The sequence below is a fragment of the Mastigoproctus giganteus genome, chromosome 12, assembly GCF_048544385.1.
Source record: "Mastigoproctus giganteus isolate SK-2022 chromosome 12, ASM4854438v1, whole genome shotgun sequence".
NCBI classification, from domain to species: Eukaryota; Metazoa; Arthropoda; class Arachnida; order Uropygi; family Thelyphonidae; genus Mastigoproctus; species Mastigoproctus giganteus.
In genome coordinates, this window is record NC_143586.1 from 28081089 (window position 1) to 28108392 (window position 27304).

General features: G+C 39.8%; 1 protein-coding gene across 2 annotated transcripts; it reads right to left on the reverse strand.

Annotated features, from left to right (window-relative positions):
- Positions 1–9179: 9179 nt before the first annotated feature.
- LOC150076817 (uncharacterized) lies at positions 9180–26565 on the reverse strand. Of its 2 annotated transcripts, XM_090386186.1 has the most exons (10): positions 26377–26557; positions 19593–19914; positions 19241–19510; positions 18850–19160; positions 18364–18442; positions 10837–11022; positions 10633–10711; positions 10275–10400; positions 9709–9910; positions 9180–9577 (listed from the first exon to the last, which is right to left on the reverse strand). In XM_090386186.1, exons 6-10 carry the CDS (start codon positions 11007–11009, stop codon positions 9417–9419), a joined length of 741 nt encoding a protein of 246 aa, XP_090242312.1. In that variant the 5' UTR covers positions 11010–11022; positions 18364–18442; positions 18850–19160; positions 19241–19510; positions 19593–19914; positions 26377–26557; the 3' UTR covers positions 9180–9416. The 2 variants fall into 2 exon arrangements, 1 of the variants encoding a protein (XP_090242312.1); XR_016547690.1 differs by lacking the exons at positions 9180–9577; positions 9709–9910; positions 10275–10400; positions 10633–10711; positions 10837–11022 and having other exon boundaries at positions 18363–18442; positions 26377–26565.
- Between the last annotated feature and the right edge of the window lie 739 nt (positions 26566–27304).

Sequence of the window (27304 nt, forward strand, 5' to 3'; positions counted from 1 at the left end):
CCAAAAAAACTTATTCACTTGGTGGAGTTCAACTAAAGCCAGTACTGGAGGAAAGGGACTTGGGTGTTACGATACGGTCAGACATGAAATTCTCTGAGCATTGTAAACAGGTTGCAAGGAAGGCCCATGGTGTCCTATCAATGATCTATCGAACTTTTGCAAGTAGAGATAGGGACGTGATAATCCCATTATATAAGGCCTATGTTAGACCACACTTGGAATACTGTGTTCAAGTATGGAGACCGCACCTAAAGAAAGACATCGAGCTTCTTGAAAGGGTGCAAAGAAGGGTAACTCGCCTGGTGAGATCGGCAAAAGGGCGTCCTTATGAAGAAAGACTTCGAATATGTGGGTTGCAGAGTTTGGAAACTAGACACCTTAGAGGAGATTTGATTGAGGTGTTTAAGGCTCTGAGAGGCATCAGTAAAATGAATGAGGACAAAATTTTCAAGATTATAAATGATGCTAGAACTAGGGGACATAAATTCAAGTTACGGGGGGAAATGTTTAGATTGGACTGCAGGAAGTTTTATTTTAGCCAGCGAGTTATAAATTACTGGAATAAGTTGCCTTCATGGGTGGTAGAGGCCGACAGTTTGGGGAAATTCAAAGGTCATCTGGATAGTACTTTCGGGTAAGGGAAGCACATAGGATGATAGGTTTAATTTCCTTTTTATTTATTTTTTATTTTATTAATTATTATTATTTAGTTATTTATTTTTATTTTTTTGTTTTTATCATTGTTTTGTTCGGATTTATTTTTTTTTTTATTTTTTATTTTTTTTTGGCTGGTGCAGCATAAGCCATAGGCTTTCTTGCACCATGCGGCCGTTACTAATACTAATACTAATACTAAGAATGCTCAGACGACTGCTCCGACACCCAATGATATCCAGGACGAGGGAAATAAACAGCAAGAGGCTAGCCCCGTACTTGATCCCATTCTTCCAGAGGGAACCCTGCCGGAACAAAATCTTGGCTCTTAGAGTTCAACTATAAACCCTGATGGCAAAATCGAATAATAGAATCCACAGGTTTGCGTGGCGACTTAAATTGTTAATATATGGACCAAGATGGAAACCCTATTGCACAACTCTCACGTTGAGCAGGAAAAGGCAAATGCAAAATTGGAGGCTATCCTCCTAGATAGGGCAGAACAAATGCCACAGTGTACCCTATCTTATGCCGACACGCTGAGGAAGCCAGTTGACAACCCCCGCCAAACAAACTGCACCAAAGAAAAGATCATTAATCCAACAACCCAACATAGTGATTGTGAAACCTGCATCTGAAGACGCTCCGAAAACCAGCGAGGAAATTAAAACAACCGTAGTCACGAAGTTGAAGGAAGATTTAAGGACCACCAAGATTAAACCTATTCGAAAAACCCGGACAGTCGGAGTCATTAGTCTGCGCGGGTAGCACAGTGGTATCGCCACGGTCCTCCCCACACCGGGTGGAAAAGGCCAGGGTTCGAATTCCGTCGATGACGCGAGGAACTTTAATGGGCTTTTTTCACTCCGTGGCTGAGTTAGTTGGTCTCAGGCGTAGATAGCAAGGTTTTTCTCCCCAGTAACTGGGGTTTTTTCGTCCAGCAAAACAGGCAAATCGACCATAGAACATACGCAATTTACAGACACAAATACGGGTTAATGTATTTAATTACGGGAAACCCTAAAAATAATAATAATCGGAGTCATTATAGAGACAAACGCAGGAGGAAGCTGACAAAATCCTAGAGAATCCACGGATACAGGCACTTGTGCTAGTTGCGGAGAAACCCAAAAGAAAGCGACCAGCGATCATCATTTTTCATGTTAACAAAGATATTAAAAGAAAAAATATACCATAGAAATCTCCAGACTGACTTCCCAAACGCGGAAAAAGAGCATGATCATGGCAAAATAGAATCACAAGAATTCTGCTGGTATGGACATACCACGCACACGCGCACCCAGGCAACATCAACCTGTGGGCATTGCGCAGAGAAAAGACATGAGTACAATACACGCCCCAACAAATCAGCCGCTCCTGTCTGTGCAAAAATGCAAGGAAAATGGATTAAAACCACTCCATATGGAACAGTAAGTGCCCTGTCTACTTAAAACAAAATATTATTTACCAAACAAGAACTGACTATGGGTACTCCGCATAAACGCTTTAATACTATAGAAATCAAGTTTATTCAAATCAATGCACAGAGGGCTCGTGCGGTGGTAGACCAAATTCGGATTAAGGCCAATGAAACAGACGCAATTCTAGTTGGGCTGGAAGATATCCACTCTCCTACAAAATAATCCAAATGGAAGGAGAGACACCGTGGGCAGCGATCGCTGTTTGAAATCCCGAGATCACAGTAATGAAGGTCGCACATCTCTGCTCGGCCTGGGCGGCGTATGCGCAGCTCTTGACATACACCAGATCCTGGCACTCTTCCATTAATAACATATGGGACTACATCTTCTTACCTTCAATAACTCCACACACACACAGGAACAGAGAACTCTCTGCGAGGTGAATGATATATACTTCACCCAGACAATGGAGCCCTTTTCACGATAACGGAACTCAACATAGCTGCAGTCAAAATGCAAAACAGAAAAACTCCCGGCGAAGATCAAATAGAGCCAGAAATACTAAAAAAGACGGTGGATATGATAACGGATACTATATTGACCCTAGCAAATCAATGCCTCACGGAGGGTCTCTTTTAAACTTCGTGGAAGACAGCACGAGTCAATTTATCCTGAAAAACCCCACTAAACCCCAGGACATGCCAAGCTCATACAAGTCCATCGCTCTGCTGTCGATGCTGAGTGAGCATCACACAGAATTGAAAACAGATACCAGAATGCTCAATTGATATCAAGAAACCAGTTCGATTTCAGGAGGGGATGATCCACTACTGATGCCCTCGAGAGGATTATCGATGCAGCCAGAAACTATAACAGGAAATACGTCCTTCTCATATCAATTGATTTCGCTGGAGCCCTTGACTCCCTCTGGTGTCCCAGTGTTCTGGCAGGCTAAAATCCCATAAAACCTATTTTGCTGCCTGAAATCTTACCTGGAAAACCGAAGAATCACGGTCAGCACTCCCTTTACTTCTGTATCCAGATCGGTTTATAGTAGCTGCCCCCAGGGATCTGTCCTCGGGCCGCTCCTGTGGAACCTGGCGCTTGATGAGCTTTTAAATCTGGATATTCCAAATGTTACTACACAGACATACGCTGATGATCTGATTATAATGCTTCAAGCAGAGAGCAGGGCTCAACTGGAGGCCATAGGCAATCATGCCACACACATTCTACAGTATTGGACCAAGAGGAATCTTCTAACGATCTCAACCGAAAAGAAACTCAATACTCCTCAGGGGTGCTCTTGACCCTGGTAACCCCCCCCCCCCCATAAACAAAATAAATGGAGCCACCATCAAACTCAAACAGGAACTAAAATATTTAGGAATAATACTAGACCAAAACTTTCACATCTCATCTCATCTCATCTCTGCTACCTCAGAACTAAAACAGGGAGGCTCTCGGCCTTGATAACCAAAATCACCAGGAAGGAGAAAAGCAAATAATCAGAAAATAAGAGGTTAACGGAACATTTGAAATCTCTCTGGCAAAATAGATGGAATCTTACCACAAAAGGGCAAGTCACCAAAAAATTTATACCCGATGTCAGTAGGGTATATCCCATCTCCCCGTCCTTGTTTTCCCCTGGCCTGCACACCACCTTCCTTCTTAGGGGAAACGGCTCCTTCAGAGGGAAACTCCACGAGCTGGGAATCTCCGAAAACCCGAGCTGTAACTGGAAGCAGGAGGAAACCTGGGAGCACCTTATCCACGACTGTGACAACTAAGAAGCTTAAATGTCAGCTATACATAGTGGCATAGTATTTTGGGTCAGGCGCCACCGGTGGTTTCCCACATCTGCACCATATGTACTCTGATGAAATGCAGAACAACTGCAAAGGTCAGAAATAAGTGTGATGTCTGGTTTATGAAGTTCTGTGTTTTGTTCTGTTGTTGTGTCTCTGGCTGCTTGGCCGCAGGGCCCCTAGTGGGATCCTACGTTGCCCGCCACCACCACTGGGAGGTGAGCCAGGCTGCCCGTTATACTCTGGCTGGTCTCTGTCAGAAAGCTCAGACAACGGCAGAGACCAAGTTTAAAAAATAAATAAATAAAAAAATAATAACTTTTTGTTGAAGAGCACACTAGGAATTAGAGTAAGAGTAGAGTGGGTCAGAATGTAGGGTAAGGAACAGAGATGGACCAGGGTGAAGGGCCCACCCGGAGATTTAAGGCAAAGTGGGGAAGAGGGTATAGGGAATTAAAGTCACAGGGGCAGGTGCCCCCTGTTTGAGCGCGATTGGCCTTGCGCTCTGAAGGGATAATCCCGCACTCAGTAGAGTGCCAGCAGCATTCAGCTATACACATGCATCAACTCCTTGCTACGGAACCGAGAAGACATAATATTGCAAGAAGACAATTACCGGGCTTCCACAGTCTTTGCTCGCGAACTCTTTGAAAGACAAAAGATCCCTACCACGTCATCACTAACCTATGATCCAAATGCCAAACACGAGCTGATATCCGAAACTTTGAACCAAGAAGCCCAGAATGAGACTGGCCCGCCCAGGGGACCAGGATACCACAAGTAGAGACTAATAAAAACAAACCGGACCAACACAAGGATATAACAAACAGAAAGGGAAGAACACTAAAAACAACCAAATCTCGAGAGACAGCTCCAATGTAACTATCTCCCGAAATACAGACGTGAACGTCAAGGAAATGACTGCAAAACGCTGAACCAGTGAATACCTGAAGTAAATACATAACACAACACATGAACGTGACGAATTGGACCCGACTTCTGGACTTGGACCTCCACCGGACTAACGCAAAGATGAAGACTGCATCTTATGATGCCAAAAACAGCTATTTGGCACCTCTTGCTGGACACTCTGACTAGCCTACTTTTAACTCCTCATACCCTGGCAGAGGGGAGGAACATCCAGCTGTCTCCTCCGCCTCCTGCCACCCCTCTTACTCCTCTGGGGAGGCATGGGCATGCCCCACTGTTTCAACAGGGGTCATCTATCCTGTCGACCCCTTACTTCCAATTTTCAACCACCCAGTCTTCCGTCTCACACGTTCAAATTTAAAACACCAAAATTCATGTCCGACCTATTAGGAAATCTTATCACCTCCAGCGTATATCCCTTATAGCCCCCTCTAAACAGCATATAAAATACCATCCCAACTGCGCCCAAAAGAAAAGATTGTTTTTTAGGTCCTAGCCTCCGAAATCTCAGGAAAGTATGTGGCAGGACCTGCCAGAGAACACCTGGCTGGCCTCCCCGTGGCGGAGCACATAAACGTCGGATCCTATCAGGGGCCCGACGGCTAATATGCCACATGAGGAAGACTTCCAAGTATTGCCCTGGTCTCCAAATTCCCCAGACATCAATCCCATCGAGCATCTGTGTGTGGTTTGTGTTGCAACAGCAACTCCGATCTGCAGTGTCTCAACCACGGACCTTACAGGAGTTAAAGGATCTGCTGGGAGAAATACATAAAAGACTTAATTTTCGGTATTCACCTCAATTGATCTGTTTTGTTATATGATGTTAAAGTGGAACAGGATGAAAACTAATTAAGAAAGTTGGTTAAAATTAATAGAGACTGGCTTATATAAATTCAAGCCAGTGACTACTAAATATGGTGCTGTTTCTTGTATTCTGTCTGTCTTGTGAACTCATCTGACCGTTTGGTCGTCCCAGAGTATAAACAGAAAATTTATTTATTTATAATAATATTGTTTTATCTAATTAAATGTCAACCAGGATGCAACGCATTCTATATATCGGAAGCACATCCCCAAAATACGATACAATAAAGACTTCCAACACACGCGCATACTAACCCTACACTCGGTGTGCAAAACTTAAGGACCAACACTATTTCTGAAGGTTACAACCACAAAATCTTTACTTAAGGTACACTTTACTGATGAGAGTAGATTCAGTCTCAGCAGCGATTCTGGACGTCAGCTAATCTGGCCAGGGGTTGACACACGGTATCACTCCTCAAAGCAAACATCACTGAAAGGGATCGATATGGCGGTCGAGGTGTTCTCGTCTGGGAGGCGTAATCTTCTATGGACGTACACAACTCCAGATACTGGAAGGCGGTACTGTACTGAGGTAATCCTTCCCCATGTGTCTGTTCCCAGGTGCCATTGTCCCCGAGTTTGTGTTTATGGATGATAACGCCACACCCCATCGCAGTGCAGCTGTTGATATGCTTTTGGAAAGTGAGGACATTGTTCGTATGGATTGGCCTGCCCGTTCCGCCGACCGATCTAAATCCCATCGAACACATATGGGATGCTGTGGGAAGACACCTACCGAAAATTAAGCCTTTGTACTATTTCTACCATTAGTCTAATTCTTATACTTCACTTTAAGAGATTCTATCAATCACCTAAAGGAACCGCTGGTTACGTGTTGGTACCAGATACCACAAAACACATTTAGATATCTTGTAGCATCCATGCCTCGCTGGGTACGAGCTATTTTGGCTGCACGTAGAGGACCAACATCATATTAGGTAGGTGGTCATAATGTTTTGGCTCATCGGTGTATGTCTAAATAGCTTCAATTTATTTTATTTTCAATAAGAACATCATTTTTAAAAATTTTAGGGTTACGCGTATTTGTGCCTGTAAAACTATTTTAAGCATGATGGATGTTTGAAAATTAGCATCAGATCTGACCGAGGTCATGAGGAATCGGTATGTTAGTTCGCTAAGCTAAGTGCGTTTGAAGGCCCGTTTGTCTGTTCGCAGATAGAAAAAAAGTTGGCAAATCAAATACCGGATGCTGTCCCAAAGAACAGCATTAGAATATAACGTATGATAGTAAACAAATTACCAGTTTGATGATAATGCAGGACTAGGATTATCATTTCAAACCAGGATTTTGGAGCAGAAATAATTCCATCATTAGCAGCAACATTCAGGGCAGGAAAGAGGAAGAAATCTGAAGGCGCCAGGTTGGGAGCATAAGTAGGACGCGGATTTGAAACCCACATTCGTGGGCACACCTCAACTGCAGCATGCGAGAGATGAGGAAGGACATTATCGTGGAGCAGGTGCACACCTTTTCCTTTATAGCAGCACGTAATTTATGAGGAGGTTGGAAAACTACTTCTCACAGTACGACCCATTAGAAGGTAATCTGTTAGTATTACACCATGCTGATCCCAAAAAAACTGACAGCTTGAACATTATATACACTCAATGATCAGTGAATTGTGGCCACCTACCTAATACCGCGATGGGGCCCCCTTTGCACAGATAATAGCCGCTATTCGAAGCATTGATTCCAATAGATGCCTGAAGCCATTTGTATGGATCTGCAGTCATGCTACCTGCAAGGTTTTCCAGTGTCGGAACAGATGACGGTTCCAAAATATGCCACAACTCTTCAAAATTGGATTGAGGTCAGGCGCATTTGGAGGCCAATCCAGATGTATTCACTGGATTCCCCGAACCACTTGTGCACAGTGCCGGCCCGACGACACTGCACAGTCTTGATTTGGGAAATTATTCTGGCATTCCCCATATTGTATAGCAATGTCAACTGTCTCAATAGTGATCTGCGGTTGAACCCGTATAACGCGCTGCACCCTTCCCTCCCAACGAACATCCGACTTGCGTAATCCACATTTCTGTATTTGGGAGGTGGTCTGACCCGTTCGATAAAACTCTTTGCTCAATTTAACCACAGTAGGCCATGAGCAACCGACAAGTCGTGACATTTCCGATATGGAAGCACCCAATGCACGAGCTCCTACAATCATACCCTTTTGAAACTCCGTGATATCTTTACTGCGTCCCATAACTACTATTTTATCACTTTGACTTGCGCAACCAGATGCAAATCACCACTTCTCTAGCAGAAGCTGTTCGACTTTTTTTATACTGTGAGCAATGCTTCATAGTCCATTACGAATTGAAGGTCCCAATTAAGTAATCATTGAGTGTAGAAACAGTGGTATTTGGCACTGGGAGTAGAAGTTGTGCAAGAAGCCACCGTTGGAGTTGTCCCTAATACAAAACTATTTCAATGTGTAATTTCTATGTATGCTACATCATTGTTTGCTACATCACTGTACAAGTTTGTTAACTGGCCTATTTGCTTGTTATGGAGCAGTAAATCTTGAAATAAATCGAGGAGGAGGAGGAGGAGGAAAACTACTGCCTATGCATTAGATCGGTTAACTACAGTCGAAACTTAGGATACAAGAATTTCTCCAATCATCCATAGGATTTGAGCACAGAACATCCCAACCCACTTACAACTTGTAAATCTACTATCATGGCGGAGTTTGTCCCTTAATTATAAGTTTGATTGCAACTATTGTTCATCTCTGCCCAAAGAATCTCAAATATTTCTAGTGTTCGAATGAGTCACCCGTTGGGCTCTCGAGAGCTCCGAAGTCTATAACGGTGCTGCTCTCAGTGTAGGCAAGGTGGGTTGGTTGGAATATTTAGTCGGATGAAAAACCTGAACGTCCACAAAACTGCGAATGAGTACTAAATTTTCATAATTCTCTATTTTGCCTTTCTTTATATTGGTATTTGTATTAATATACTTCTGGGCCTTCGAGGAGTCAGTAGCACGACTGTGAATGCAAATGCCACGACTGACGGAGTTAAGACTTCCAGCACGAAATGATAACAGGGTGTAGCATAAGCTGAAGATCCCTAGATCGACGATTGGTGGTGAGCAGTCCCAAAACGACCAAAAAACTGCAGAGCGAACGAAACGTGATAGGAGAGCTCTGCAGAGAATCGTCCACTCGGAATACAGGTCGACATTATCGCAGCACACAGGTCCTCAGTGAGACGAGTAGGACATGTCAGCACCAGTACATGGCACAGGATACTGTACGAAACATTTCAATGATTTGTTTGAAAGCTGTTTTAATAAATCGCTGTATAGACTCATACTATATTATTTACGTAATCAAAGTATTTTAATATTTGATTACGTGTTCGTGAAAGTAGAAGGCACAGTTGTTACTTTCCGTCTACAGCATGTGTTGTCATGGCAACAACCGATTTTGTAAGCCAAGAGTGTATTCTTAGTGATGAAATAAAATTAAAATAAATAAAAACAAGTTTATTCGAAAATCTCAACTAACTAAAACCAACAGATGAGATTAATTACAACAGCATCGTGAGATCATTTAAAGGTTTATACTCAGGCAAGGTCCCTTTCTTTGTGTACAATGTTCTTATCTTGGAAATTCGGATCAAAAAATATTTGGTATTTAAAACAGATGATTTGTCAATTCGATCGTTACAGTCCTGTCTGAAATAGAAGCCAACAAAACGTTTAACAGTTACAAGACCGACCACCAGTGGGCAGTGGAAGAACCCTTAGCATCGTTCCATATTTTGCTGTAGCATTGGGGCCTGAACCGCCTTGGATAGACCTGCTGGCCAACAAGAGTTCAGGAAATCCATCTCCATTGGAGTCTTCAATTGCTGCGGCCTCTGAAATAAAGGAATTAAAGAGACTGGAGTAATAGAAGTGGTAAATCACTATTTCAACTATATATTTATTATATCTAAAGAGATTAAAGCTTTATTAAACAGTTCTGATACTCAATAACGAATACACTTACCTATTTGGGGTACACTTTGCTGAAAAACTTCTTGGAACGGTGGACGGGAGTTAAAATCCACTAATACAATTCTCTCTAGGCATGATGACCAGTCCTTAGACATGGGTGCTAGCTGGTAAGAGCGTCGGCTTTGTAACCTTTGTCCAAAAACATCGGAGGATTCAATTTCACATGAGTCACCTTCGGTGGAACCATTCTGAAACTAAAAATACAATATCATGAAATACGAAAGGTTGCGCAGTTACATTGTTAACAAGAACCAGTCATTTTAAAAGATATTTAACAGATAGGTGAATACCATCTTGTCCAATAATGTTCCATCATCTACAATGCTCACAGAAATACCGACGTCTTTGAGTTTACTGTTTATGAACTGAGTATAATCTCAAATTCAAACTGTATGAACCTCTAAATTCTCTCTCTCGAGTTGAGCTCTCAACTTTTAACATTACTGTCCTGCTGGAGTTATCTGCAAACCGACGAGAGATTTTCATTTTATTCCTTTTCATCCAGAAGTGGCATTTGGTAAAAAGATGAAAAATTAAGTTAAATTCATCAATACTTACCATCTGCAAAACAAGACCATCTCTGGTTCCAAAAGCATTGGGGGCTACTGCTGCTGACGAGATCACAGTGTTGTTCAAGGTTAAAGTGAATATTTCTTTCCCTGTGGTGTAGTTCAATAACGTTATCTAAAAAAAAAAAAAAAAAAAAAAAACAAGATGGAAGACAATTTCGAAAAATTAATCGAAGACCCAGAATGACAATTATTGTACACATACTAGACTATCTCCTAAATGGATTTTAATGATAATCAGGAGCAATATTTTATAATTAAGTGGCTATACTATCAGAGTATGATTTACTTAATTAACGTAATTGTTCGAGATTTAACAGCCTCCAAAAAAAATAAATTATAATTACTTGGGAATCCAGGGCATTGTCTGCGACCAATAATATTTGAGGTTCCGCATTAGAAAGAAATCGTCCATAATCTACAGTGCTGCAAAAAATAATGTATTTTTAAAAATTAGAAAAGTTGAAGAGTTTATCTACTACATCTTCATTTGTCATGTGAACAAACAAACTATCGGAACGTTTATTGTGAAAAAAGTAAGATTCAACTACCTCAAAGTGTATGGCCAATCAAGTTTTACATTCCATTGTCTCGAATATTCGTCTGGGGTCAAGATAGTAACGTTTTTTCTCCCCAATGATATTAGCAGATCGTCAGAACGCTGGTCGTAAGAGCTAGGCAGCATCGTAAGGTCAGTAACGTCACCATTCGTTGCAATATCCATTGGTATATTTATCCTTTGAAATAAAAAGGAAGTGATTTTTTATGTTGTTTATAATTTTTTTAAAGAAAAGTAAAAATAAGGATACAAAAGATATTTACAGCTAACTACTAGGATAGATCATGGAACATGGAGATTGCATGAAACTTTTTATAAATTTAATAAAACTACATCGGATCGAGGTCATACAATTTCAAAACAAATACAGAAGAGAAAAGCTTCAAGTTTTTAATCTTTTCTCCTCCTCACATTTGTTCAACAATCCTTTCTCCTCCTCATATTCTCCATAAGTTTGCCCAACGATCCATTCTCCCGTTCAGATTCTCCTTAAATTTGATCAATAATCCTTTTTCCACCCTCACATTCTCCATAAGTTTGTCCAACAATCCATTATCCCATGCAGTTCTCCTTAAATAGGATTGTTGGATCAACAAACCTTTCTCCCCCTCAGATTCTCCTTGAATTTGATCAACAATCCCTTTTCGCCTCAGATTCTCCTTGAATTTGATCAACAATCACCTTCTCGCCTCAGATTCTCCTTGAATTTGATCAACAATCACCTTCTCGCCTCAGATTCTCCTTGAATTTGATCAACAATCACCTTCTCGCCTCAGATTCTCCTTGAATTTGATCAACAATCACCTTCTCGCCTCAGATTCTCCTTGAATTTGATCAATAGTCACCTTCTCGCCTCAGATTCTCCTTGAATTTGATCAATAGTCACCTTCTCGCCTCAGATTCTCCTTGAATTTGATCAATAGTCACCTTCTCGCCTCAGATTCTCCTTGAATTTGATCAATAGTCACCTTCTCGCCTCAGATTCTCCTTGAATTTGATCAATAATCACCTTCTCGCCTCAGATTCTCCTTGAGTTTGATCAACAATCACCTTCTCGCCTCAGATTCTCCTTGAATTTGATCAACAATCACCTTCTCGCCTCAGATTCTCCTTGAATTTGATCAACAATCACTTTCTCGCCTCAGATTCTCCTTGAATTTGATCAACAATCACCTTCTCGCCTCAGATTCTCCTTGAATTTGATCAATAATCACCTTCTCGCCTCAGATTCTCCTTGAATTTGATCAATAATCACCTTCTCGCCTCAGATTCTCCTTGAATTTGATCAATAATCCTTTTTCCACCCTCACATTCTCCATAAATGTGTCCAACAATCCATTATCCCATGCAGTTCTCCTTAAATAGGATTGTTGGATCAACGAACCTTTCTCCCCCTCAGATTCTCCTTGAATTTTATCAACAATCCCTTCTCGCCTCAGATTCTCCTTGAATTTTATCAACAATCCCTTCTCGCCTCAGATTCTCCTTGAATTTGATCAATAGTCACCTTCTCGCCTCAGATTCTCCTTGAATTTGATCAATAATCACCTTCTCGCCTCAGATTCTCCTTGAGTTTGATCAACAATCACCTTCTCGCCTCAGATTCTCCTTGAATTTGATCAACAATCACCTTCTCGCCTCAGATTCTCCTTGAATTTGATCAACAATCACCTTCTCGCCTCAGATTCTCCTTGAATTTGATCAACAATCACCTTCTCGCCTCAGATTCTCCTTGAATTTGATCAATAATCACCTTCTCGCCTCAGATTCTCCTTGAATTTGATCAATAATCCTTTTTCCACCCTCACATTCTCCATAAATGTGTCCAACAATCCATTATCCCATGCAGTTCTCCTTAAATAGGATTGTTGGATCAACGAACCTTTCTCCCCCTCAGATTCTCCTTGAATTTTATCAACAATCCCTTCTCGCCTCAGATTCTCCTTGAATTTTATCAACAATCCCTTCTCGCCTCAGATTCTCCTTGAATTTGATCAATAGTCACCTTCTCGCCTCAGATTCTCCTTGAATTTGATCAATAATCACCTTCTCGCCTCAGATTCTCCTTGAGTTTGATCAACAATCACCTTCTCGCCTCAGATTCTCCTTGAATTTGATCAACAATCACCTTCTCGCCTCAGATTCTCCTTGAATTTGATCAACAATCACCTTCTCGCCTCAGATTCTCCTTGAATTTGATCAACAATCACCTTCTCGCCTCAGATTCTCCTTGAATTTGATCAATAATCACCTTCTCGCCTCAGATTCTCCTTGAATTTGATCAATAATCACCTTCTCGCCTCAGATTCTCCTTGAATTTGATCAATAATCCTTTTTCCACCCTCACATTCTCCATAAATGTGTCCAACAATCCATTATCCCATGCAGTTCTCCTTAAATAGGATTGTTGGATCAACGAACCTTTCTCCCCCTCAGATTCTCCTTGAATTTTATCAACAATCCCTTCTCGCCTCAGATTCTCCTTGAATTTTATCAACAATCCCTTCTCGCCTCAGATTCTCCTTGAATTTTATCAAAAATCCCTTCTCGCCTCAGATTCTCCTTGAATTTTATCAAAAATCCCTTCTCGCCTCAGATTCTCCTTGAATTTTATCAAAAATCCCTTCTCGCCTCAGATTCTCCTTGAATTTTATCAAAAATCCCTTCTCGCCTCAGATTCTCCTTGAATTTTATCAAAAATCCCTTCTCGCCTCAGATTCTCCTTGAATTTTATCAAAAATCCCTTCTCGCCTCAGATTCTCCTTGAATTTTATCAACAATCCCTTCTCGCCTCAGATTCTTCTTGAATTTTATCAACAATCCCTTCTCGCCTCAGATTCTTCTTGAATTTTATCAACAATCCCTTCTCGCCTCAGATTCTTCTTGAATTTTATCAACAATCCTTTCTCCTAGTTAAATTCTATCAAGGTCACTTTGATCTCAGTTCAATTTAAACTTATTAAATTGACGTTAAGTCCAATTTGTGTAAGATATGTTCAAAGTAAAATAATTATGTATATGAAGAAATTTAAATTGTTTGCTTTCCTCTTTAACTACCTTAAGAATCAACAATAAAGTGCACTTTTTTTTTTTTTTTTAAGTGAAACAACAAAAAATGGAAACGAAAAACGATTTAAAATAGTTACTGAAGAAGAAACTTTGTACATCAAATTTTATACGCTACAGAGCCACCAGTATAAGATTTCAACACTATTTTCACACTGTTCCTGAAACTGAGCTTGCCATCACGTACAGTGTCCAAGAATTTCATCTGATCTTCCCTTGAAATTTCGCAATTCGATGAAGAAATATCCAAATGAGTAGTAAAGTCTGTTTGTTGAAGAAAAAACGCCCTGTGCAGATTTATTCAAATGAAGCAACAAACCGAAACAGAGATCAGATAATTGGAAATCCATTGAAAAAAAAAAAAATTTTACAAAGGCCATTCAGTAAGTTTCAAAATACAGTTTAAAACTGTGTATTAATCTGTTTTAATGTAGGAATAGGTAAAAGGCACAATGTGCCATGTTTGCACTATACGAAGGGCGAAATACATATTTAGAATCAGACACTAAGAGAATTATAGCAATCTGGACAGTTCTCCACACTAGCAAATTATAAATATTGGAAGATTTATCTTTCTTTTATTTCTTAGTTATACGATCTTCGATAATTCACGATCAACTACACATACTAACAAAAGGTTACAGAACTGAACTATTAGCCGCCTCCGTAGCCAGGTGGGAAGGAGCAGCAGTGCGTAGCACACGCTTCTTGATTAGACCGGGATTCGAGCCCGTCACCACCAAATACGGAGGATGTGGAAAGGTCAGGGAATGACCACCGCATATCCCGGAGCAATATGGCCTTTGTTGCTAATGCTCCTAAAAACCAAATAACAAACAACAACAACAACTGAACTATTAAAATATACACTCAGTGACCAGTGAATTGTGCTCCCCTATCTTATATAGTGTTGGACCACCGTTTGCACGGATAACAGCCGCTAATTCGCCTAGGCATTGATTCTACCAGACGCCCATAGGGATCTGCAAGGCTTTCCACTGTGGGGGGGGGGGATTTTTGAAAATGTTATTTTATATATTATTCTTATTTCCCCTTTTAACAACTCCCCTTTATAATAACTCCCCACTTGCGCAATCTGACTATTTTACTTCACAGAAAATTTCCAAGTTCTAGGGGAAAATCTCCTTGATGAGTTTAATTCCCTTTGGATAGGCTTTTTCTCAGAATAACAAAGAGACACACAAATGTTGTATAATAAAAATACAGTTTATTGGACACTTTTACATAGATACATCAAACAAAAGAAATTTATTAAACTCATGACCAAATAGATTTAATTTCATCTTCTTATAACAGAATGTAAATGAGCAAAGTAATTTGCCTATTGAGCAAACTCAAGGAGGGCTATTTCCTTTACATAAATCATAAACAACTATCTCCTCTTTTAAACTAACAAAATGTTTCTACTTCCTTACTCCTGAGTTCAATTAACTTTCAAAAGAATCTATTAACATTCTCCTTTCATTACAAAACAATTCCTACTCCAAATTAATAAAGCTCCGATACTCTTAATTTCAGTATAAATCATTACTCTGGTTTCTAACAGATTATAGCCTACAACCTTCTCTAATCTAGGTAATCAATACTATCAAATTTCTACAATTAACTACTTGCACATTCGGGGGTTACTGACATCCGTCTATCCCCTTTCAAAATTCATACTTAGTCATTCACTTATTTAACCAAATATTAACAAGTATCAATCACTTCAAAAATTTTATATCTATTCCCTTCCAAAATTTATCTATATATATTGACTTGCCCTGGGTAATGTCCTTCAGTTCATAACATTCACTAACTTATTCATTATAATATAGTACTACTTATACATATGTGTTCAATCAAAAGTTCTGATAAATTGGTTATCAAGTGTCTATAATCGATGTGATGGTGAGAGTACTTAAACAAACTAATCACTTACTGACATAACTTGGCAGACTTCACGGTACATCCTTCTCTAAGCGAGTAGGGGATCCTTTCTATCTGGGTCGCATCTCACAATCACTGGGGGCGTTCGATATAAGATACTGGATTCCTTCCTGGGTACCTTTTTATTTCTTTATGGACGCATTAATTTCATCTGATCAGAATGGCTGTACTCTTTTTGTCCGGCTTCGGATTTCATCAGCTCCAGCGTACTTGCTCTCAGAATATCAGGCAATCTCGTTCCTTCATAATGGAGTTGACTCCTTCTCATCTGCTTTAAGGATCTTGAAAAATTTTTCCTCTTTTCTATGGCACGTGTTCGTCTCTCACTTCGAAACTCAGTCTACTTTTGACTGACTGTCTGACCGACTTCGGCGCTCCAACTTCATCTTCCCACTTACTCGACTGCTTCTCTCACTACTTATTAGATCACTGACTCAACTGTTCACTTAAAGCTTATCTACCCCTCATACTCACTACACATTAGAACTTAGCCACTTTTCTCCACCGGCTACTCTATCTAAAAAAACTCATTCCTTTCTTTTCTTCTCCAACTCTCATCTTACTGCCCAACTCACTGACACTGACCCACTCTCATCTTCCTGCCCAACTCACTGACACTGACCCACTCTCCTCTTACTGTCCAACTCACTGACACTCACCCACTCTCATCTTGCTGCCCAACTCACTGACACTGACCCACTCTCTTCTTCCTGCCCTCCGCACTTCTTCTCCCACTCACCCGACCAAAAACAATCTCTTACTCCTGAATTTTCCACGCCTCCCCACAGTGGGTTTCTTCCAATCACCTCTTTCTTCATTTATTTTTATCCTTTCATTTGTTGGCAGGTCAGCCAGCCCTGGTAGCACGTGATTCACAATACCCCTCTCCTTTTTTATTTCCTACCTGTTGACATCCGTTGAGCTCTTTCATGTAGGCCGAATGCATCAAAACACCTCCTCCTGTGTCATCACAGCTTGTCTCTATAGCACTTCAGAAAAACCACAAATTGTGACACTAGCTACTATAGCATCTATTTTTAGAAACTAGTGTGCGTTTTGCCGTATGCGTTTCCGGTGCGTGACCCCTCATAAAACTTAAGTTGTTTTTGCAGCGCCGGACCCCCTGCTGGGTTTGTCATAGTATTCTCCGTCAGTTTTCTGTTTTGACGGATGCAAAGCTAATTTTCCTGTTTTTCGTTCTTCCTACCTTTTAAGTTTTACAATCCTTACTGGATAATTCTTGTTTATTGAAACTGACGCTATTAACATTTCTCCCAACGGCAAGAATCCAAAAAGGAAAACTAACTTCAGAAGTCAAAAAAAATATTTTATTTTTGTAAGATTTTCAGATCTTACACCACAATGACAGTTGCGTATACGCCGCACTTCCCGTTGTAACACATCCCACAGGTTTTCAATTTCATTGAGGTCAGACGAATTTGGAGGCCAATCAAGATGGGTAATACTTCACTGTTCCTTGAACAACTCGTGCATATTATCGTCTTGAAAGATCCCATTTCTGTCCGAGAAAAAAAAAATGAAACATTGCAGGGTGCACATGGTCTCCTTAAGAGCTGCCGGTAGACCTCATCGGTGAAACTTTGGTCCATACGCACCAGAGGTCTTAGTTCTTGCCAAAAAAACATGGCATATTAAGTAATCATCGCCACCAGTCTGGATACTAGGCACCATGCACGATGGGGCCAAAGACTCGTATTGCTTGAGCCACACACGAAGCGTGTTTCACTAGGTATTTGGACTTATCCGACCACCACACTCGTTTCCAGCCTCCCATCGTCCAACCAACGTGTTGACACCACAAAATTTTCCATCGACGATGAGAAGTGTCTTCAGTCATCTGCTATGGAACCCGATACGCCGGAGTGTGCGGCGCATCGTCATTTGAGATATTGTTCTTGCATTCCCCATGATGTATTGCGATGTCAACTGTTGCTCACCACGACAGTCCACCTTGCGTAATCCTTTACAGTTCTGTCGGCGGGAGGTTTCTGTGTACATTCTTTGTACACCTTAACCACAGTGGACCGTGAGCAACCAACAAGACGTGCTGTTTCCGATATGGAAGCACCCGATGCACGAGCTTCCACAATCATGACCTTTTGAAACTGATCTTTACTACGTCCCATAACTGTTACTTGATCAGTTTGGCTTGCACGACCAGATGCAAATTACCACTCCTCTAGCGTACAAAGCTGTTCGACTCTTTATACTGCAAGCTATAGGACAGTCCCATTCTGGATGGGGATGGTCACAATTCAGTGATCTAAATTGTGACTACCCCTAAGAAAATAAATTAATCTGAATACAACAGATGGACACATTACAAAATGTTATTCAGGCGTTTGCAACTCTTTTTAATATAAAAAGTTTGGATTATGCAAATTACTATATATCATCGGGATCTTTACTGTACAATAAAGATTTCTTCTAATCTGTTCTCAAAACATTCATTTAAATAAACGTAGTTAGAAAACTTACTCACCTGTAGATTTTCCGAAACGTTATGCCATCACCCACAGACAGGGCGTTACACAAACCAAAAGAAGAAATACTCCAAATATCTAAGAAAATAAAGATTTCAGCCGGTTCAGTCTAACAGCATCATAATAATTCAAAATAAATAAATTATAATTTAAGCGTGCATTTTTAATAACTAGGAGGATTCGCCCCCCCCATCACCCACTTTCGACACTGTCTTTTCCTCAGCTATGAATACATAAATACGTTAAATATGGAAATCAACGATGGTACCGCGTGGTCATGCTAGATAAACAAAGCGCGTGCACGAGGTTAATCTAGCATGACCACGCTTAAAGAGAAGCTTGTTCTACCACAGTAAAACAAGCTTCTGTTACGAATTACCACGTAATCCGCATTCCTCTTCTCTCATTGACTGAATAAATATCACTAGCAGGGAAATTATTTTAATGTATAGAAAGATAATGAATATGTCCATAGACGAACTTACTATTTGTAGATTGATAGATGCAAGCATAAGTCAGCTCTGTTGAGTTATCTCTGTTCTTCCAGGTGAAGAGTCTAGGTGGGAGGTTTTCACACTTACTGAGTTCTACAGGATTTCCAAGTAAACCAGAATCCGAAATAAAATTGCTATGAAAACCGTATTTACAGGTGACTCTTCATTGTTAACACTCTCTGTAGTGGTAAGAAAGGCCAGGGCCACTGCCTGGCTGTGCTCACAGTTTGGGATGGTTGTCGAGAAACTGACGTCTTTAATGGGCCCTTGCTCGTTTAGAAGGCGGCTCCAAATGGGTTGACCTAAAAGAAACCAAAACAATACAAGAATAATGAATAAAAAACCACCGAAATACAATTCGTCTGAAAGTCTCCAAACTTACCGTTTTCTACGTTTACTGAAGTGACCTGACCATCTCTTTCGACCACAAGACAGGCGACGAGGGTTTTGTTAGTCCCAAAAACTCCGCAGTGACTATAAATTGGGGTCGAATTGAGCGGCAGTTGCCACAGCGACGAGCCCGTAGTTGAGTTCACGGCTATAATCCCAGCTCCCGATGTCTGCGTTCGATTCGGAAAGGACACGAAGCCGAAAACAACCACCGAACTGTTCTGCCCAGGAATATTGACGACCTCCAGATTGGTGGAAATATCTGCATACAAACAAGTTCCAAAGTTAATCCAAATTCGATGGAAGTTGCTAAAATACTATTTTACATTTTTCATTATACTTACCGATGCCATTGAGGAAAGTGGTCAAATTGCCCTTATCTATTCCCGGCAGAAACACCCTGCATGGTAGCAGCCAAGCGAAAACCACCACGTACAACGCCAACAGTTTAATGGACAGAGCCAGACAGATTTTTCGCCATATTGACATCGGACCTTGGTCTTTCTCCTCTTGCAGGTCTTTCTTCGTCTCGCAGGGTGTTAGGGTGGAATTGATAGCACCATTGTCAACAACGGAGACCCCTTTCTTAATAGGAAAAGATTCGTTGTTTTCTGTCTGGCTCGTTCCCATGGTCCGTATTTAGTTGAACTGTTGATTTGTTGAGTCCTGCAAAATCATTTGTTTTTAATCTTACATTATCTGCACTTTAAGAAAATATTTCTACTCCCAAAAATACAAACTATATTAGTAACTTATTGGGTGCGTGCAAAATGAAAGCAAATCTATCCTTATTTCGGTTTCTTTATTGGAAAACCCCAAATACCTTCCAGCATCTGTATTTTGTGGTTGTGACTTAGATGGTCGATTTGCCCGTTTGCTGGACCCAAGCTTCTGGGAGTACAAAGTCCTACATTTGCCTGTGAGTGAATAACTCAGTTCGTTGTTCAATAAAAGTCCATAAAAATTGCTCTCATTGTCAACGGGACTCGAACTCGGGTCTTGATGTGGAAACGACAGCGATTCTACCAACTACGCTACCCACTAGGGGGTTAAAATGTGCGTCATTAACCAAAATGGTCAAAATTAGGTTAGCCCACTCTAAATAATATTAACTGCAGAATATGCATAATGGCGCATTTTTTAATAACTCAATGAACGAATTATTTTTCAGGTTAAGAATGTCAAATGCTAAAATATCCAATGCATAACTAGAAAGTTAGATTCCTATTATAATTCTTTCGACTTCACGGATTATTTAAGCCCACCTGTGATAACAAAAAAAAAAAAAAAAACAGAAATTCATATAGCGTGACGTCCTCCACCAGGATTACAACACCAGATGGCACAGCTGTCAAGTAAAATGCAATTTTAAGAGCCATTTACAGATATTTAGGTTTTTAGGACAACATCATAAACAGCGTGTATTATCATATTTGCGAATTCATTTTCATAATGGATAACGTAACCGAATGTTAAGGCATGTTTTAAGGAAAGCTAAAATTAGAAATACAGTCATTTTGAAAGAGGGAAAACAAAAACCACAAGTACGCCTACTCGACAAACACTTTCTACAATCTTGGCATTCTGCCAACATTTTACAGTTCAATTTGTAGGCTAAGGCCTTGCTTATAAAAAAAGAAAGAAAATGAAAACCTGTTACAATCACCGGAAGTTAAAAAACACATCGTGAGGGTATTTAAGGAAACTTTACTATATTTATTAATTCATTTAAATGCTGGGGTTTTTTTGCAAATATAATCTTTTTTTTTATGTTGAGCTGATGACCGATAAACTGATATTTATTTATAATTCTCTTTCGTGAATATTTATTGCTAATAGGTTATTGGACCGCCAGTGGCTGGAATCAGTGGTCCATCACAACGCACCACAGAGGCATCAGAGGTTATAGGGGCATCAGCGACTAAGGCCATATTGCTCCGTGTATGTCTGCAAACTGCATGTGTTCTGAGATCAATTTTCTGTTTGCTGGATGAAAAACCAATTTCCGGGAGAAAAACCCTCGCCTGAGACCGACTAACTGAGCTACGTTGTGAAAAAGGTCCATAAAAATGCCTCACGTCATTGACGCGACTCGAACTCAGGTCCTTTCCATCCGATATAAGGAGGACGACAATCCTAAGAACTGTGCTAAACACTGGGGCATACTGAAAAGTGGCATGAGGGGTATACTGAACCGCTCTTGTAACAAAAGTATCTTCAGTTCCCAAAGTGACGTCGGCAGAGGATAGTGTTGGCGAACATGTCTTTCCAGTTCATCCCACAGATGCTCAATTGGACAGAGATCCACAGTTTGGTCTAGACAACAATGGCTTGGCCAACGTCTGTTTATTGACGTTGAAGTGTGGCGTGACCAATCTGGTTAATTACAAGGTGTGACTAAAAAGAAACTAGAGATTTTTTAAATGATTTATTTTAAATAAAATTTTTTAATGTTTATTCCCTTCAAAATACTCTCCAGTCGCTCCTATACGGCACTCCAATCGCGATTTACAGGATCTTAAACAGCAGATCAAATCTTCGGAACATACCACCTTTAATTGCTGTCTTGTGTTCAGTCGTCTTCCTTTGAGGCGGATGGATTTTAATTTTCAGGAACAGAAGAGGGTCGCATGGCACCAGATCTAGCCGACAAGGCGGATTCTCCAATGTTGTGATCTTGTTGTTCGCTAAAAACTCTCTCACTGCGGCAGGAGAATGACATGGCGCATTTTCACGATGAAAAACCATCTGTCAAAATTGTTCTTACTGTTTCTTTGTCAAAGTGTAACTGTTCTACAATTAGTCTAATACTCATCCGATGGTCTTGGCATAAAATCTCTTGAATTTTTTCAAGATTCTTTGAAATTGGCAGTCTTGTTGTGGTTGTGGACATCCTTCCACCCTTCTCTTAACTGCCTATGCCATTCGTACACACGTGGATGACTCATGGTTTCCTTAACACCTCCAACGTTTCTGCACCATTTTTTCCGAATTTCACTAAAAAAATAACAATTCTTTTCTCTAAATTACAATCACATATTTTTCGCCAAAGGGTTAAAACCCTGATTACTTGAAGGGGCACAGTTCAATCAAAACTTAACCGATTACAACGAAACAAAAAACTAATCTGTACAGGAAAAAAACAAGCTACAGCAGTAGTTCTTAATCTTTTGTCACTCAAGTCATACTTTAAGTTAAGACGAATATGTATATATTAAATGCGATAGCATCTTAGTTAAGACGAATATTAACGGCACACCGAAATAGTGATTGCCATCGGACTCAATGGAACTTTTCCTAATCTCCCAATATACTTGTAAAGGGTCCCGGCCCCCCCAATGTGTCAAAGCACACAGGTTAGCAACCACTGAGGTACAGCACGATACGAATTTTGTTAACATGCGCAGTAGTAAGGCGCTGGTAAGCAACACTTCATTTCATTTTAGCTGCACTTTGTTTTAAAATGGGCCTACAAAGATAAAGAGGAAGCTTTGTATACTGAAGCCTGCAATTAACACATGCGCAATAAGAAACAAAAAAAAAAAAAATCGCTTTCACTTAAAGTTACTGAAACGTTTGTGAAATGAGCCAAGCACAAGGATTTTTTTAGTTTTTTTTTTTTTTTTTTATTATCACTTCAGTTAATGCTTTTTCTATAAAACTAAACCGCGGTCGTGCACTAGAGAATAACCAGGACAGAAATCTTGCAGCGTCAAGGTAAAATACTCAATGTCAAATAGATCGCCTTCTCTACCTCGAAGTACATATACCAAATGCAGTTGCATTCGTTGCAATGATATCAGATTTTTCTAAATATTCCGTTGTATTTAAAGATTTTCTTATATTTTGTCTTGGGGACGGTAACTATATTCTACTTTACCATCTTCAAACACAATGAAAAGGATCAAAATCCACAAATTATCGCAACAGTAATTGAAACAGATAAGATAGGGTAAACCATGGAGATACAATCTAGTAAAAGAATTGGGACGGATTTTCCTATAGGTGCAGTAGCTCCAGGTCACAAGGTCGTGGGGAGGGCCGGAACAACGCAATTACTATTAGTCCATGGATTTCCTCCCCATAGGCGAACTTTTTTTTGTAGAGCCTCTAAAAATATATGCAGGGGGAGGGAGGAAGGACTTTTCAGCATTGGTTTATCGTCTTGATTTTCTCGTCTTCGGTTACCATGACAACGGCATTCGCTGCGTCGCCCGCTAACAAGTTAAGAAACAAGCAATCGATAAATTCCGAAGACATACATCCGTAGTCTGCAGCTGGTATCCCATATCGCCCTCGACATTATAGTATCTTTTGTCTGGCCAGAGTTATCGAGAGATCTGTAGTCAGAGTCAGCTTAGTCATTGAACAAACTAGATAGTTATGGGGTGTTGGGCTAAAAATGAATGAACTTATTACCTGCTCGCAGCAACAGAGATCAACATTATAGAGGGATTTATCATATTACTATAAGTAATTATCAAATAACTTACCATTTTGGTTGGATGGAGTTAGATTACCTTAAATGGGTTAAGTGTGTTATGGAAAATAATATTAGAAAGTCTAAAAGAGTATTAGACGCCTAGAAGGAAAATTCATTTCACAAAAGTTTCAGTAAAGGGACATTGCCGAAGTCTTACAGCAACTTGTTGGGTTAACTGGAGGAGAGATCCAGATCATGAGGTCTACGTATACTGGTATCTATGGGTTAGGTTTGTTCCTTCTTAAAGGCACAGGAAAATTTCATTCAAGAATGCAACCTTACATTCATGTAATTAAATCCTTAATCATTTACATGCTTGCGTGTATGGAAAAGACGTTTGAGCATGCACTGTGCTTTTGGCAGCTACTTCAAAAGGTTCAGAAATTGACTTATTTGTACTATATATACTTATAGTACAAATAAGCTGAAATGAGTACAATTAGATACAAACAGCGAGTTTAAAATTAAAGTTCCCATATTCAGTATCATTTATTGACGAAACAAAGGAGCTGGTTACAATCAGTTTAAAATCTGCACGCTTCACAGAATGCAAAGAGGCTTTTTTTTTGGGGAGGGGATTCCAAAACTTACCGTAGAGAAATGGAGAAAACAAAGAAATGGATAGCGAAACCATGCATTTTGCATAAAGCTACGTAGATTTACAGCAATTAAAGGTTCGCTCTCAGCATTTGGGCAACGTTATTGCTGATGGTAACCAAGTTCTTGAGGTGAAGGATTAAGTTGATCACGACTGTACCGAACTTTCTAACATGGAAGCAAAGGAATATTTTATGATGTGACGAGACTTGTTTCCACTTTACTAGAGCCTGAATGGCCGCAGCGGTATGATTTTGATAATCAATCAATCCGTATGCGATCCCATAAAGGCCACTTGCATTCCCCTAAAGCAATTGCACTGCGTGGATTGACAGCTGAGCTTATTATTTGCTTCCACTTATTTCTATTTATCTTTTTCAGAAAGTTCGTGCAACAAGACCAGTTAGAAATGCTTTTATCGATCTCTGCTACTGCACCCTTTTAGACAAGGTCATTCCGGTAATGAAACAGCGTGGAAGGCTCAGATAACTGTTTATGCAAGCTGGCGCTTCTCTGCATATCTTCAGTAATCTTTTTAAGAGAAAACTTATCACTAATACTATGTTTGAGATCATAGGTACCGAATATTGTGGGCTGCCTTGCTTAAAAGTGACATCATAAGAAATTCGGTGAATTCATGCCTGGTCTTCTGGCTTCCAATTCGAAAACTATTCTTCGCTTCGTTCATACCGTGGCCAAAAGCACCATACTGATCACCCACTGCCCTGAAATTAAGGAACGATCTCCCTTTTTCGGCGTAGCGATTACTTTTGAAACCATTTTCGCCCTGTAAGCCAATTCTACAAGTTGATTAATATGAATGCAATTAGGTTGACAGAAACTTCCGAGTGTGGAAACTTTATGACCCCCCACCCCTCCCCAGTATATCACAGAGAGAAAGAGCTTCGAGACACACTTAAAGATCAGTAAACTATGGACATACTCATCACAAACATGTTAAAACATAACTCTATAAATAAGCAAGTGTTCATAAAGTTGACTACAAACATGCATGTAACATTTTAAAGTGAATTCACAATTTTGGTCCCCTAGACGTCTGCCTAAGTTTCCCCAAAGAGAAGTTCACTTCAAGGAGGAAGGCGGGAAGATCTGGCGTGGGGAGTTATTACTCTAAAATTTGGAAACGACTTGTCACTTTCGTTACTTTGCAGGTCAATACTGTTTAAAGAATGACTCCATTTTCCCCCTTGGCTCCACATTTTACGTGCGTCCCTGGTTCTCTTCTAAGATACTAGTAAGAAACAACTGCATAAGCATCATGATCACTGTAACACGAATTCGGCGCCACAGTGACACAGACTCCATGTCTAAGCAGACCAATGACCGAAGTCGCTGTTCTTTCAGTGTCGTAAAGAAATCGTATTGATTACTTGATGGAGAGGTCTTTTCAGAAAAAAAAAAAAAAAAAAAACAGCATTTTAGGAAAACTATATTAATAATTTATGTGTACAATTAGGCCAAGTCGTGAAGAACACCGGATGGTTTTTGAGAACGAAAATAATCAGAAAGATTCACTTTAAACTAATATAATCAAAAATGCAAAAATAAATTTGAGTGAGGGATTTTATACATTGTATTTACATTGACACGAAGTTACTAAATTCAATATGTACTTCAATAAATATTCGAATATATATTACACATTAAACTATCAGTTCCGCTTATTTTAGCAAACTGACGAAATCGATAATAGAACTGTTCGTTTTATCTTTCCAATGCTGTCTAATTTAAATGCTCAATTGCGTGAAGAACAAGATTTTTCATCCCTTCCCCCCTCTCAGATGGTGAACGGCTAAAAGCATGACGTCAAAAAAATATAAACTTTCCTCCTACCAAAATAGTAACAGAACTAAAGCTTAGAAAGCGATTGTATTGTAACAGGTTCATGAAACAGTAACAATGTCACGTAACTGCATACTACGAAAAAGTTTAATTTTCAGTCACACGAATACCTGCTTATCGATATATAAAGAACATTTTAAGTAAGTTAAAATTAGTAGATAATCAGCTTTAAAAAACTACCTTACCAGTCAAACACTAGCCAACTTCATCCTCAAAACTCCACGTAGAATTCCGAGTAATTCATGACCGGACTAGCACGTGCTGAGTAAAGAAAACAGGTGGCGTTGTACTACCATGACGTAATTGACTGATTACTGATACGTTGAGTTTTGAAAATCGTTTGAGTGAACGAATAGTGTTGGGATATTATGCGTAATGGTTTACGTTTAAGAAAAAAAAAAAAAAAAGAAATGAATTCAGGTATCGATAATTAGCGAGTTGTAACACTTTTAGTGAAGTGATTGCTGCATACACAAATAATGCTATTCTCGAGTTACCGGATATTACGTTTATAACCGGAAGTGTTGCAATTCAGTTACAGGTGTTGTTTGTATTGCTGTAATATATTTCACTAGCAAACATTTCCTGTTAGGGGAGTTTTTTAACTGAAAATCGAAATGGTGAAATAAAATTTACCAGATGTTTAATGAAAAATGTTTGGAAAACATCGTAGTGTTTTATTTTATTTATCTTTTTAATGAATATTCCAAGTTTCAAAAGTTTTTCACATTGTGCTTCAGTATCTACTAATTTAGAAGGAAGTACACCTGCGGGGAATAATATTTCGTGGAATTTGTATTTTATTTTAGGTAAACTTTGATAAGGATTCTGTTGTCAAACGAGGGGTGTTCAATTATCTACCTACCTATGAAGGAAATGAGATAGAGGCAATTTTATTTTTCAATGTAACTCCCCTGAACTTCAATAGACTTGTTCCATTTTGTTGGCAATGAAGAAATACCAGACAAATAAAATTCTTTGTCCTGTCCATCTAAGAACACAAAAACAGCAGACGTCAGTTCATCATCATCAAAGAGACGTCCACGTATGTTTTTGTTGAGGTGTCGAAACCGGAAATAGTTACTGGGGGCCAGATCCAACCTGTAAGGTCAC

What these genes read in the sequence shown, in the direction of transcription:
- LOC150076817 (XM_090386186.1), bottom strand. Translation starts at nt 11,009, where the DNA reads ATGGATATTGCAACGAATGGTGACGTTACTGACCTTACGATGCTGCCT. An exon ending in ATGGTCTTGTTTTGCAGATG is followed by an intron (nt 9,911 to 10,274) that starts GTAAGTATTGAT and finishes TTGTATTTTTAG; the next exon opens with TTTCAGAATGGTTCCACCGA. An exon ending in GCAAAGTGTACCCCAAATAG is followed by an intron (nt 9,578 to 9,708) that starts GTAAGTGTATTC and finishes CCTTTATTTCAG; the next exon opens with AGGCCGCAGCAATTGAAGAC.